At 39.5% G+C, this 15,529-nt stretch overlaps 1 protein-coding gene across 1 annotated transcript in view; it reads right to left on the reverse strand.

Moving 5' to 3' along the window:
* LOC128703103 (uncharacterized) overlaps positions 1 to 15,529 on the reverse strand; it is a 209,150-nt gene that overhangs the window by 109,692 nt on the left and 83,929 nt on the right. Inside the window, exons 2-3 of the mRNA XM_070103530.1 lie at positions 9,261 to 9,434; positions 8,722 to 8,976 (exon numbers count right to left, since the gene is read on the reverse strand). Coding sequence (XP_069959631.1) covers positions 8,722 to 8,976; positions 9,261 to 9,434 — 429 coding nt within the window. The remainder of the gene's footprint in view (positions 1 to 8,721; positions 8,977 to 9,260; positions 9,435 to 15,529) is intronic.

The raw sequence follows: 15,529 nt of genomic DNA on the forward strand, positions 1-15,529 counted from the left end.
AATCACGGCTACACAAGTGGAAGGAGACAACTGTGGCAGAGATGTACCTGTTTTTTGCCACAATAATGCTTATGCCACATGTGTATAAGCACACTGTCACCACATACTGGACAACAGATCGCCTGATTTCAACTCCAGGTTTTAGTGACATTATAGGTGTCAATCGTTTCCTGATACTGTTGCGTATGTTACACTTTTCAGACAAAACCAGGCCTGACAGAAGCGACAGGTTATATAAGATAAGAAATGTGTTTATGTACCTGAAACAAAAGTGCTGCATGTATTTTTATCCCTTCAGGAAGCTTGTTATTGATGAGTCCTTGATTTTATTCAAAGGAAGACTCTCATTCAAGCAATATATACCAAGCAAGAGGAAACGCTTTGGTATAAAGCTATTTGTACTGTGTGATTGCAGAAGTGGTCTTGTTTTAGATATTATTGTGTACACTGGCAGTAATACTTTGAGAGATACCATGAAGTTATTGGGTATCTCTGGTGATGTGGTTCGAACAATGATGGAACCATATCTTGGTATGGGGCATATGTTATTTACTGATAACTGGTACACAAGCCCCTTACTCAGTGATTTCTTGCGAGTGAACTTGACAGACGTGTGTGGCACAGTGCGTGGTAATCGCAAACATATGCCAAGGTTCGACGCTGGCACTCGCAGAGGTGAGGTGCAAGCCTTTGCTGCCAATGACATCATGGCATTTCGGTGGCATGACAAACGTGATGTCACATTGTTGACATCAGTTCACACAAACGAAATGGTACCCAGTGGCAGGGACAACAGAGAGACCAATGAACCCATTCTAAAGCCTGCAGCTGTCATGGACTACAACCTCAATATGCGCTTAGTGGACAAATGTGACATGCAGATTGGGTTTGCAGACTGTGTACGCAAGAGTTATAAGTGGTATATCAAACTTTTTTTCCATCTTGTTGATATCTCTATGCTAAATGCTTATAACATATACAAGTTGAAGACCAACAAAACACCAAAATATGGTGAATTTTGCCTGTCAGTAATCAGACAAATAATTGCAAAGTACAAAGGAGCAACTCCTGCAATAGACCAGCGCCCACAGACGTCATCTCGTTTGAGGCCTGGTGATCACTACCCCATACAACTGCCTCCTACTACTGCCAAGAAAAATGCTCAGAAGAGGTGTTATGTATGTATGCATACCACAAAACGCCCACAAACACGCAGAGACACTCGTTTTATGTGTGAGGAGTGTGAAGTGCCCCTCTGCATATACCCATGTTTCAAAGAGTTCCACAAGCTGCAGCAGTTCTAGGAACGTGCTTAGTGACTGTACATATGTATATATATTATGGAACAATAGTAATAAACATTGTTTTGTATTGTTTGTTTGTGTAAACAAAGTGTATACACAAACTAATAGTGATAAAGTTTGTTCTGTTATTGTGTTGTAAATAATGAGTGTATATTTGAACAATGCACCTTACATTGGTCTCACAGGCCACATAAGTTACCTGGAAAAGAAAAATATTGAAAAATGCAAGAAACCTTTGAATTAGAGTAAATAAAAGAATACCGGGTGGGCGGCAGTCGCCGCTGTTGCCATACGCACGTCGATTTCTGCAAACTTTGCGGCTCTATATCTCGGTAAGTACTGATGGCAAAAATTTTTTTTTAGGCTTAAAACACTAGCAAAATTATTCCTAACATTTTCATAAGAAAAAATAATTTTTTTTTTCGAATATTTGGCGACATAGAATGACAGTTTCAGAGAGGGCCCTGAAACAGTCAAAGGGTTAATATAGGACAAGGCACGGTTGCCCCCGTCAATGCGAAGATTCTTGATATTATGGATTTTCCTGCTCCGCAAGACGAGAAAGGTGTAGAGAGGTTCCTAGGGATGGCCGGTTACTACCGCCGGTTTTGCCCTAATTTTTCGCAAGTGGCAGCGCCCCTGTTTGAACTTACAAGTTCTAAAGTTCCTTTTAAATGGACGGCTACAAGTGAGTTAGCCTTTACTCGTCTAAAGCGTCTACTTGGTTCCTCTCCAGTTCTACAGAGTCCGGTGTTCGACGCTCCCTTTACTTTAAAAGTGGATGCCAGCGAGTATGCAGTCGGTGCTGTTCTTCTACAACCTTCCTCCTCTTCTGATCTTTTACACCCAGTCTGTTATTTTTCTGCAAAATTGAAACCCCATCAATTAAGTTATGCAACCGTTGAAAAGGAGGCACTAGCACTGGTCTTAGCCTTGGAATACTTGAGGTCTATGTCGGGACTACCCCTCATTAAATTAGAGTAAAAACAGATCATAATCCCTTAACCTTTTTAAACACCATGAAGGCTAAGAATGCTAGAATACAAAGATGGTCCCTTAGGATACAACCTTTCTCTATAAGTATTAACCACATTAGAGGAGCTGATAACATGATTGCTGACGCTCTGTCCCGTCCTTAAGACATGTTATTAAATTTGAGTTTACAAAAGGGGGGATTTATGGTACATTTTTATAGAGATGTATTTGTTTAATGCATTTTCTTAATACTATTTGTTTACTTAGAGTTATCTGATTTTTGTAACCACTGAGGAGACCTGTCACGTAAGCCACCATATGGTATCCAGAACTTGTTTCTGCGGTGGCAGTCTCCTGTTGTCTTACCCTGACTTCTCCTGCTACCAAGGGTCACTTAAGACCTCTTTATGGGAAACACCTCTTCTACCAGAAGCTCTGGTTACGTGGTGTCTACACATACGTGGTTTGGCGACAAAAGACTTTTAATTTTCTTATTGGAGAAGCAACATTTGTCATCAGGGTCTTTGTCAGAGGAATGAAATGTATTCTGGTTTATATTCTATTTTTGAAGTCCTCTTTTACGGCGAAGTTTAGTCGTCGAAAGGTGGGGGGTGTTATGACCAAGGTCATAATGAGATTAATTTATATGTATTATCCACTTAATATTATACTCGGGGTTTCTTTAATATTAGCTAAATTAAAGATTCCACTAGTTTATAATATTATCTGAATTAGGAATATACCCGGGTATGATGTGTATATATATATATATATATATATTTATGTATTTTGAGTAATGTGTTGGGTAGGTAGGTAACAGCTGGCTAAGAGTTGAAACAAGGTATGTCCTTGGAGGGTAGTTTAGCCTACTCTTCCCTCTCACCTTTGGAGAGCTGATGTCATGCAGGGATTAACTGTGTTAGTTCAGTTCGCTCTCTCTGCCGACTCAGTGTGCATTGACTGAGCTACCCGTCCAGTACTCCACCTTATTCTCACTTGGATAGAGAATTGTGTTGTAGAAACTCCTGAACCAGTTTGAGGTTTATTCTGAAGTGAAGTCTGCGGACAGTTATATATTATTACCCTCAGTTTACGATGTGACGACCTGTGTCAAGCTTAGAACTTTGTGATATATTCCTTATGCCAGGGAGTTACTCAGTGAAAGTGTTACTTCTCAATGTATGTACCTGCGTACAAGTAATGTCACTACTGAGGAAGCAGTAATATTCCTCTGATCATTAACAAGTGTACTGACGATATTGACAGAGGGGGTCTATGATGTACATTCTATTCAAGAGTTTTCTTGTGCGAATGAAAGTTTCTGACAGTGATATTTAATAAATATTTGTGAATATCTAAAGTATTTATGCTTTTAAATAAAAAGAGACTAAGAAAAGACTGAGTAACTATTATTTGTGCCTTACATTTCTAAGTTTGGAAGTATCTTCTCATTCTATGAAGTGTATTGTTACGGAGTGTACTAACCTGGCTAAAGATTAAGATTCGAACCGTAACAGTAAGGTATCTATGGATTGGCAGAGAGCCTACATAGCTCCTTCGTATAAAGGCAAAGGAGACAAAAGAGAATGCTAAAATTATAGGGGAATAAATCTGTTGAGTATACCTGGTAAAGTGTATGGAATTTATTATTGAAAGAATTAGTAAAGACGGAGAGTAGGATAGCAGATGAAAGAGGAGGCTTTAGGAAAGGAAAGGGGTGAGTAGACGAAGTGTTTACAGTAAAACAAATAAGTGAACAGCATTTAGATAAGGGTAAAGAGGTTTTTGTGGCATTTATGGATTTGAAAAAGGCGTATGACAGGGTGGATAGGGGGGCAATGTGGCAGATATTGCAGATGTATGGTATAGGAGGTAGGTTACTGAAAGCAGTGAAGAGTTTTTACGAGGATAGTGAGGCTCAAGTTAGTGTACGTAGGAGAGAGGGAGATTTTCCCAGTAAAAGTAGGACTTAGACAAGGATGTGTGATGTCACCGTGGTTGTTCAATATATTTAGAGATGGGGTTGTAAGAGAAGTGAATGCGAGGGTCTTGGTAAGAGGTGTGGAGTTAAAAGATAATCAGTGTGAGTTGTCACAGTTGCTCTTTGCTGATGACACTGTGCTTTTCAGAGATTCTGAAGAGAAGTTGCAGAGGTTGATGGAAGAATTTGGTAGGGTATGTGAAAAGAAAATTAAAAGTGAGTGTATGAAAGAGAAAAGTGATGAGAGTAACGAAAAGATTAGGTGGCGAAAGATTGGATATCAGATTAGAGGGAGAGAGTATGGAGGAGGTGAATGAATTCCTATATTTAGGAGTGGACGTATCAGCAGATGGATCTATGAAGGATAAGGTGAATCACAGAAATGATGACGGGGAAAAGGGTACGTGGTGCACTTGGGGGTCTGTGGAGACAAAAAACTTTGTCCGTAAAAGCAAAGAGTGGAATGTATGAAAGTATAGTTATACAAACGCTCTTATATGGGTGTAAAGCATGGGTGATGAATGTTGCAACGAGAAGGCTGGAGGCAGTGTACATGGCATGTCTCAGGGCAATGTGTAGTGTGAATATAATGCAGAGAATCTTAGTTTGGAAATTAGGAGGTGTGGGATTACCAAAACTATTATCCAGAGAGCTGAGGAGGGATTGTTGAGGTTGTTCGGACATGTAGAGAGAATGGAACAAAACAGAATGACTTCGAGTGTTTATAAATCTGTAGTGGAGGGAAGGCAGGATAGGGGTCGGTTTACGAAAGGTTGGAGGAAGGGAGTAAAGAGGTTTAGTGTGCGAGGGGCTTGGACTTCCAGCAAGCATGTGTGAGCGTATTTGATAGTGAATGGACACGAATGGTTTTTAATACTTTACGTGCAGTTGGAGTGTGAGAAAAGTAACATTAATGAAGGGATTCAGGAAAACCGGCAGGCCGGACTTGAGTCCTGGAGATGGGAAGTACAGTGGCTACACTCTGAGGGAGGGGTGTTAATGTTGCGGTTTAAAAACTGTAGTGTAAAGCACCCTTCTGGCAAGACAGTGATGGAGTGAATGATGGTAAAAGTTGTTCTTTTTCGGGCTACCCTGCCTTGGGGGGAATCGGCCAGTGTGTTAATAAAAAAATGTATTTTTTTTTATCACAATGGCCGATTCCCACCAAGGCAGGGTGGCCCGAAAAAGAAACTTTCACCATCATTCACTCCATCACTGTCTTGCCAGAAGGGTGCTTTACACTACAGTTTTTAAACCGCAACATTAACACCCCTCCCTCAGAGTGTAGCCACTGTACTTCCCATCTCCAGGACTCAAGTCCGGCCTGCCGGTTTTCCTGAATCCCTTCATTAATGTTACTTTTCTCACACTCCAACTGCACGTAAAGTATTAAAAACCATTCGTGTCCATTCACTATCAAACATGCTCACGCATGCCTGCTGGAAGTCCAAGCCCCTCGCACACAAAACCTCCTTTACCCCCTCCCTCCAACCTTTCCTAGGCCGCCCCCTACCCCGCCTTCCTTCCACTACAGACTGATACACTCTTGAAGTCATTCTGTTTTGCTCCATTCTCTCTACATGTCCGAACCACCTCAACAACCCTTCCTCAGCCCTCTGGACAACAGTTTTGGTAATCCCGCACCTCCTCCTAACTTCCAAACTACGAATTCTCTGCATTACATTCACACCACACATTGCTCTCAGACATGACATCTCCACTGCCTCCAGCCTTCTCCTCGCTGCAACATTCATCACCCATGCTTCACACCCATATAAGAGCGTTGGTAAAACTATACTCTCGTACATTACTCTTTTTGCCTCCAAGGACAAAGTTCTTCGTCTCCACAGACTCCTAAGTGCACCACTCACCCTTTTCCCCTCATCAATTCTATGATTCACCTCATCTTTCATAGACCCGTCCGCTGACACGTCCACTCCCAGATATCTGAATACATTCACCTCCTCCATACTCTCTCCCTCCAATCTGATATCCAATCTTTCATCATCTAATCTTTTTGTTATCCTCATAACCTTACTCTTTCCTGTATTCACTTTCAATTTTCTTTTGCACACCCTACCAAATTCATCCACCAATCTCTGCAACTTCTCTTCAGAATCTCCCAAGAGCACAGTGTCATCAGCAAAGAGCAACTGTGACAACTCCCACTTTGTGTGATTCTTTCTTTTAACTCCATGCCTCTTGCCAAGACCCTCGCATTTACTTCTCTTACAACCCCATCTATAAATATATTAAACAACCACGGTGACATCACACATCCTTGTCTAACTCCTACTTTTACTGGGAAATAATTTCCCTCTTTCCTACATACTCTAACTTGAGCCTCACTATCCTCGTAAAAACTCTTCACTGCTTTCAGTAACCTACCTCCTACACCATACACCTGCAACATCTGCCACATTGCCCCCCTATCCACCCTGTCATACGCCTTTTCCAAATCAATAAATGCCACAAAGACCTCTTTAGCCTTATCTAAATACTGTTCACTTACATATTTCACTGTAAACACCTGCTCAACACACCCCCTACCTTTCCTAAAGCCTCCTTGTTCATCTGCTATCCTATTCTCCGTCTTACTCTTAATTCTTTCAATAATAACTCTACCATACACTTTACCAGGTATACTCAGCAGACTTATCCCCCTATAATTTTTGCACTCTTTTATCCCCTTTGCCTTTATACAAAGGAACTATGCATGCTCTCTGCCAATCCCTAGGTACCTTACCCTCTTCCATACATTTATTAAATAATTGCACCAACCACTCCAAAACTACATCCCCACCTGCTTTTAACATTTCTATCTTTATCCCATCAATCCCGGCTGCCTTACCCCCTTTCATTTTACCTACTGCCTCACAAACTTCCCCCACACTCACAACTGGCTCTTCCTCACTCCTACAAGATGTTGTTCCTCCTTGCTTCCCTATCTTCATCAACATTTAACAATTCCTCAAAATATTCCCTCCATCTTCCCAATACCTCTAACTCTCCATTTAATAACTCTCCTCTCCTATTTTTAACTGACAAATCCATTTGTTCTCTAGGCTTTCTTAACTTGTTAATCTCACTCCAAAACTTTTTCTTATTTTCAACAAAATTTGTTGATAACATCTCACCCACTCTCTCATTTGCTCTTTTTACACTGCTTCACCACTCTCTTAATCTCTCTTTTTCTCCATATACTCTTCCCTCCTTGCATCACTTCTACTTTGTAAAAACTTCTCATAAGCTAACTTTTTCTCCCTTACTACTCTCTTCACATCATCATTCCACCAATCGCTCCTCTTCCCTCCCGCACCCACTTTCCTGTAACCACAAACTTCTGCTGAACACTCTAACACTACATTTTTAAACCTACCCCATACCTCCTCGACCCCATTGCCTATGCTCTCATTAGCCCATCTATCCTCCAATAGCTGTTTATATCTTACCCTAACTGCCTCCTCTTTTAGTTTATAAACCTTCACCTCTCTCTTCCCTGATGCTTCTATTCTCCTTGTATCCCATCTACCTTTTACTCTCAGTGTAGCTACAACTAGAAAGTGATCTGATATATCTGTGGCCCCTCTATAAACATGTACATCCTGAAGTCTACTCAACAGTCTTTTATCTACCAATACATAATCCAACAAACTACTGTCATTTCGCCCTACATCATATCTTGTATACTTATTTATCCTCTTTTTCTTAAAATATGTATTACCTATAACTAAACCCCTTTCTATACAAAGTTCAATCAAAGGGCTCCCATTATCATTTACACCTGGCACCCCAAACTTACCTACCACACCCTCTCTAAAAGTTTCTCCTACTTTAGCATTCAGGTCCCCTACCACAATTACTCTCTCACTTGGTTCAAAGGCTCCTATACATTCACTTAACATCTCCCAAAATCTGTCTCTCCTCTGCATTCCTCTCTTCTCCAGGTGCATACACGCTTATTATGACCCACTTCTCGCATCCAACCTTTACTTTAATCCACATAATTCTTGAATTTACACAATGTATATCAAATATTCTGCAAACCTACGGGGATCGATTTCACTACTGCACTATGCTTCACATGTTAGGTGTCCAGACACTGAGCACAGTGACTAAAGCTATCCTCGTTATGGGGAATAGAAATACCCCTAGTTCGATTAATATTGTTAGAATTATTTTGGTTGAGTGGTTAGTGCACTGACCTGTGAGTTGTAGAATTCACTTGCCATGGGCTGAAGCACCACCTATTTCGTGGATTTAATTATATACTTATAGTGTAATTTAACAGATGCACTAAACAAGCTCATTTCAATCATACACACACACACACACACACACACACACACACACACACACACACACACACACACACACACACACACTCGTGAAATAACAAACTTTAACTTTACACGAGTAATGGTCAGTTCCTTTAAATAACATTAACCCACGAGTACTTACCTCGTTGAACAATTGATCAATCACCATAACATCAAACTCCTTCCTTCTTTTATAAAGGTCGTTCACCACGGGGACTTTGTACAACTCCCTAGCAACAGCTGGCAGAAGAGTCTCTAACATTAACAAGGCTCTACTGTGGTTCTTCCTGTTGTCGAAAACGTTAATATTTTCCTCCCTGTAGTATGGAAGGTCGTGAGGAATATCTTCAATGTTAGGATGTTTGGACGACTTCGGTTGGTTGGTCAACATCACTATCTGAAAATTTTAGTTAAGCTGTATGTCAAGGTAAGGTTGAGGGAACTTGACGAAACCCACAACAAAATCTGAATTAAAATCATCATTGAAAATATTTAACAGAATTTCTCTTACTTTTTTTATAAAGCAATCTTTTATTTTTTTGTTACTGTTTGTTTATTACCCAAACAATATTTAAGATATTTTCTCAGTTATACTCGGCTTATAAATTATTTATCGATGTATTACTCATGAATTTATTTAGGCTAATTCGGAAATACAATCATAAAACATTTTGGCATTACCTTGTGCCCACGGTCGGCCAGAGCCTCAGCGAGAGGAGTGAAGACATTCCTGTGACTCCTGGAGGAGACTGGGAGGAGCATGAGGACCTTATAGGACCTCTCAGGTGGAGACAACTTCCCCATGATGCTTCCCACTAGCATCACCACCAGTACACACATCGTCGTTGACTTCATCTGCAGACAACATTAATTACTGTTTTAACATGTAGTACATTTCAGCATTGTACTAAATGAAGAATCACTATGCAGGCAAAGTTTTAAGTAATGATTATTTCATTGATAATGAGCAAGTTGGTCCATTTCTGGGAGGAGAGAGAGAAGCTAAGATCAAGAAAGATCTATAACTTTGAGAGTTTATATATTCTTACTGATGTGTGATAAGGTCAACATTATTTTTAATATGTACATCCGAGAACCTACCTGGGAGTTAAGTTTAATCAACCACTTAGTTTATATGCTGCCGAATCAACTGTACTTATAATAAGAAGAAATTAGATTTATTCCTTCACGAGAGATGCAAATATCTAATATTACAAAATTACATTTTCATTGGGAAAAAAGACCTTTTTGATAGAACTATAATTACGTTTATTTCCCTTCAACAAAAGGATAACAGAATTCATTAAGTAATTACGAACAGATATAAATAACCTAAAATGGTTCGTTAAACGAATACTACTCAATACAAAATCTGCTGTTAGCTCAAGTAATTAACAAGGTTAACGTACGCGTTTTTTTTTTTAACCAAACCTAACTTAAAAACTTCACCTAAATAATGAAATTTGTTTTCCTAAACTCTCTTCAAATTTACTTAATGTTACTTCTCATTTAAAACTTCCATTTTTCCTGAAGGCAAAAATCAATAATTTATAGCTCTAATAAGATTATTATTCTTAATGGATATTTAGCCTAGTATTTAAATCAGTTTATTTTTCTTCTGTCAGACAACATTAGAAGACAATCATGTATAATTAAACCAATAATGCATATAAAGATTTAATTTTCATGATAGTCACATACAGAAGCTGCTTCATGGTCACCATTATGATTGTTTATACCCACATGAGAGAGTAACCTTTAAAATCACTTTTAAAACATGTGTAATGTGCAACACATGCTGTTTCAGAGATGAAAATTTTAAGTAAATTTTTGAATGATTCCCGGTGTAAGTCTTAAATTATAATCCAGGAATGCGTTTTAGCCTATAAGCCTAAGAGCAGTTCTGTTAATGATTAAATAAAACAGTATATTACAATGATCAAGTGTCATGTCTACTGTACTGTAACTCCCCTATCTAAATACTTTCAAAAACTTCTTTAGGTTTCACCTAAAGAAGTTTTTCTTACATCTTATTTTTAAACAATTTTGGCAAAATGGCCTTTACTCAGCCCAGAATCACTACCAATTAGAGATAGGCTAGACCAGCATTTAAGATTTGAAGGTGATCAGAAGAACCATTCTCCAGTTATTGCTAAAACTTTGAAGCCGATAAGAGGATGCATTCTCTGCTTATCACATAAGGCAATTCAATATTTATTAACTACGTTAGGAAACCTTTAAATATGCACCTACAGAGCTTATTAGTCTGTTAAATAATGCACCAGAGTGATGCTACTCAAGTTGTGTAGTGAAGCAACGTTCAACAACTCACTATCCTTCACAGTGCAGGAAGACACTCAGGTTGTGTGGTGTTGTGAAGCACAACTTACTGTCCCACACAGTGCAGGAAGACACTCAGCTTGTGTGGTGTTGTGAAGCTCAACAACTTACTGTCCCACACAGTGAAGGAAGACACTCAGGTTGTGTGGTGTTGTGAAGCACAACAACTTACTGTCCCACACAGTGAAGGAAGACACTCAGGTTGTGTGGTGTTGTGAAGCTCAACAATTTACTGTCCCACACAGTGAAGGAAGACACTCAGGTTGTGTGGTGTTGTGAAGCTCAACAACTTACTGTCCCACACAGTGCAGGAAGGTGTACTGAGGTGGTAGAGGCCCCACAACACAGCACAGCACCCTGGCAACTCTCGTAATCTTGAACACAGATGCTAAGATGACAGTTATATACTTTACATTACGAGCTCTTCACAAATATTATTCTCAAACTTTGTTTACTATAACTCGAAGTATATAAAGATTTTCGTTTCATTATATTACCTTCATAAAATAATGAGTAATATTTCCAATAAGTAACGAATATAAACATTTTAGCAATATCATCATGAGTAAAACATAATCTGTTTTTCGTGTCTAGGCATTAATAAGCCAACATATTTTAACAGCAAGTTACAATGTTTAAGATTAACGAACGAAAATTAGCAATGAAAATCATACTCTTAACTTCAATAGAAAAGATAATGGGCACTGTCAGTCTTGCTTTACACAGAAAATGCCAAAATATCACACAAGGAATGCAAAATAAACAATACTATACAATAATACAATACTTAATTTGGACATGATACAAAGTTGTACAGGGAATTTTAGTAGTTTTTTTTTTTATATTTTATTTAAAACAATACAATACATTAAATAGATAAAACACAGTATCAGTTCTTACACAGAATTATCAATTTCATTGTCAAAAGCATAGAGACATTTAACTTTGAGCTGACACAAACTGCCCCTCATCCTCTATGCATTATATCCCATGCACCTATGTTAATCAAGATTACACTAAACTACATTACAATATGCATTGTTATTATTATTAACAAAGACGCACCAAGCCTACAATATGCATTTATTTTCCACTTTGTTATTTATAGCAAATCAAAAAACCGTGTCAGACAATGTCAGTACACACACAAAAACAAACAAAAACATTTTAACATATTGATATAGCGAAATTCTGCCGTAGTAAAACATACCGACTACAAAACAGAACGTCGGAGTCATTATAAAATATGTAGGAATAAATCCTATAATCATGTCTATATGTATGTACATACACATGCACATATACACCTACATGTATGTAACCATGCGTTCTTCCCGAACAGACTAGATTATACTAGAAAGAAATACGCAAAAAGACTTATCACTAAATAAACTGGACCTAAACTAAATATGTAACATCCATAACAGAAGTGGCAGACAATGTCTGGTACACACAAAATACATTTTAACACTTAAATATAACATAATTCAACTGAAAATAACCCACCCAGTTTATGAAAATAAGAGAAGAAACATACCGACTTCCAAACAATCAGTCGGAGATATTATAAAACATGTATGAATAAGTCCTACAATCATATATATATATGTATACATATACACATGCATATACACACATACGTGTGTGTGCACGCGTTCGGACAGAACAAACTGGATTATACATAGAAATATAACGCTAAATGACTAGTCACAAAAAATAAAATAAAAATATATTAACTTCAATAAGAGAACTATACCTAAGACATTGGTTCTCACTACACACCTACACACACACACACACACACACACACACACACACACACACACACACACACACACACACACACACACACACACACACACACACACACACACATACACACACACACCTACACACACAAAGTTAATGTTACCGATTAAACTCAATTTATTAATATGACCTTTCATACAAAATGAAGGGTATATATAAACCCAAGAAAAATACTTATATATTTTCGTACATAGTTCATAATGTACACCTTCAATATGATATAAAAAGATACGAATGACAAGGATAACTCGATCAACATATTCAAAAGTATAAAACATATCCTCACATATACATATAAATATAAACCCCCTATGCAAAATGGTTCTGATAACAAAAAAGGGAAACAGAAGGTCACATACAACTGTTGACTCTGTGATTTTACAAAATCATAAGGTCTAATACCCCGGTGCCCCCGACGGCTCCCTGCAAATAAACTTTACCCACATCAACTACCTTGCCAACCAATCTACCTTCCTCATCAGGCTTCCAATCACTCCAAGAGGACACACCACTGAAGAGACCAATCCCTTGACCCTCACCCCGTCGCCAAACGGAGTAGACGTTCAACAGTTGGTTCACGATATCCCTCCGGAAAACTAGTTACCCACCTTCCCCCATATAATAGTTTATTCCTACACGCTGTCCTATAAAAACACGCCGTTAACGCCTTTATCCTAATATTTCCCTCCACCTCCCTCATCCCCCAAGAAATATACAAGTAATCAACTATTACGTATCTAATGGCCCTTCCAACCTCTTTGGGCACCCCTCCTATATCTAACATTAAAGCCCTAAGGGGTGATATCTGTCCCCCCCCCAATAACAAGAAAACCCTCTTCAACCACAACCTTACCACCTCCAATTCAGAACAAAAATATACCACATGAAAAGCCGTTTCAACTTCCCCACAAAAACCGCATGACGCCTCTCTCGCAAAACCCATTTGTCTTAGCACCTCTTTCGATGCTAACGTCCCCATAAGAAATCTATATACTAATTCCCTCGCTCTTGCCTGTATTCTTAATTTACTAAATTCCACCCATATCACTCGCCAATCATATGTGGGATACACTGTCATCCCTTGCATTGATTCCTTACGACGACCCACACCCACCAACCGTTTTACCTTGAGTTTTTTAACATTTCGTACCTTTAACATAAACCTCAACATATCCTCACACTCGACTAAGTCCTTGCCACCCCACCATTTGCGGATATCCCCCATCACCTCCCCCACCCGAAGACCCCTTTCCCCCCCTGCCCGAATATACCTCTGCTTCACATACAGTGCCTTCACCCTAGATCCTAATGCCAACAATCCCAATCCTCCCTGTCTTACCGCAGTCATTACCACATCTTTGCCCAACCACGCCCTCCCAAAACCCCACACATACCTTAAGACTCTTCTTTGTAATTTCATAATTTCCTGACTTCGTAAGGGATAAATTTCCGCCACTCCCCACACCTTACTATAAATCAGCGTATTTACCACCACAACCCTTTGATGCAAGGTTACGTCCCCGGCCCTTAAACTCCGGAGCCTACTCAAAGCTCTGTCCATTACCATTTCTGAATTAACCCTTCTGCTCTCCTGTACATTTGCCAAATACAAAATCCCACAAATCTTTATCCTTTCTACAGTTATCCAGCCAAACTCCTCCCCCAGTGTCCCGCCTACCCAAGCTCCTATCTCCAGCAACCGTGACTTCTGTTTATTAACTCTCATCCCAGTAGCATTCCCAAAAATCTCAATTACCCTTCCCACTTTACTTAAATCTTCTATCTCATTAAGTAAAACAGTTGTATCATCTACATAACCAACAATATTCCCACAAAAGCCTCCACTCTCCCCCATTCTTCCCATCCCACCATCAACCAGAACATAGAAAGGATTCTGCATGCACGCAAAGAGAATTTGGGAGAATGGACACCCCTGCCTTAAACCCCTCCCCATGCTTACAGGACTACCCAACCTTCCATTTACCTGTACCCTCATTGATGCATTCGCATACAATGTCCTCACCCATCTAACCACCCTCCCTCCAAAACCCATTCTCACCATACTCTCAATCAAAAATTCCCTATCCACATAATCATAAGCTTTCTCCCAATCCAGACCTAGAATACCTCCCTTACTACTACCCTCAAGGAAATCCCGAATACGTCCATGACCTACCCGCATACTCCTCTCAGGGATACCAAACTGTCCCCCATGTATCACCGACCCCATGACCTTCTTCAATCTGTTACCCAAAATTTTAGCAAAAACCTTGTAATCTGCGCACATCAGATATTGCTCGGTAAGCACTCAACTCTCTTCCCCCCCCCAGCTTTGGCACCAAAACTATAACACCCATACTTTGCGATGTGCCCAACTTCCCACTAGTTAACATATGATCCAATACCCTAACAAAACACTGCCTAATACACCCCCAATGTGCCCTGTAAAAATCATTTGGTATACTGTCTATTCCCGGTGTTTTCCCCGTACTCATCCCAAAAACTGCCTCTTCCACCTCAACCTCACTTATACCAACCTCTAATTCCACTCTATCCTTCTCACTTAAAACACTATGGAACCCCCCTTCAAAAATACCCTCCCAGGAGCCCCCCTCCCTCCAACTCCATTTCTCCCTAAACCAACTATCTGCATAGAGACTCATACTTTCCGTGTTGGATAGGACCCGACCCTCTGGATACCCTCCCACCCCAGGGCTTGTCTCCAATTGTAGAATGGTGGTTACTCTCTGTCGGTCCCGAAATTTACGTAAAACAAACCCGGACGGCTTATCACCCCACAA

Source organism: Cherax quadricarinatus, chromosome 85 (assembly GCF_038502225.1).
Source record: "Cherax quadricarinatus isolate ZL_2023a chromosome 85, ASM3850222v1, whole genome shotgun sequence".
In the NCBI taxonomy this organism is placed as follows: domain Eukaryota; kingdom Metazoa; phylum Arthropoda; class Malacostraca; order Decapoda; family Parastacidae; genus Cherax; species Cherax quadricarinatus.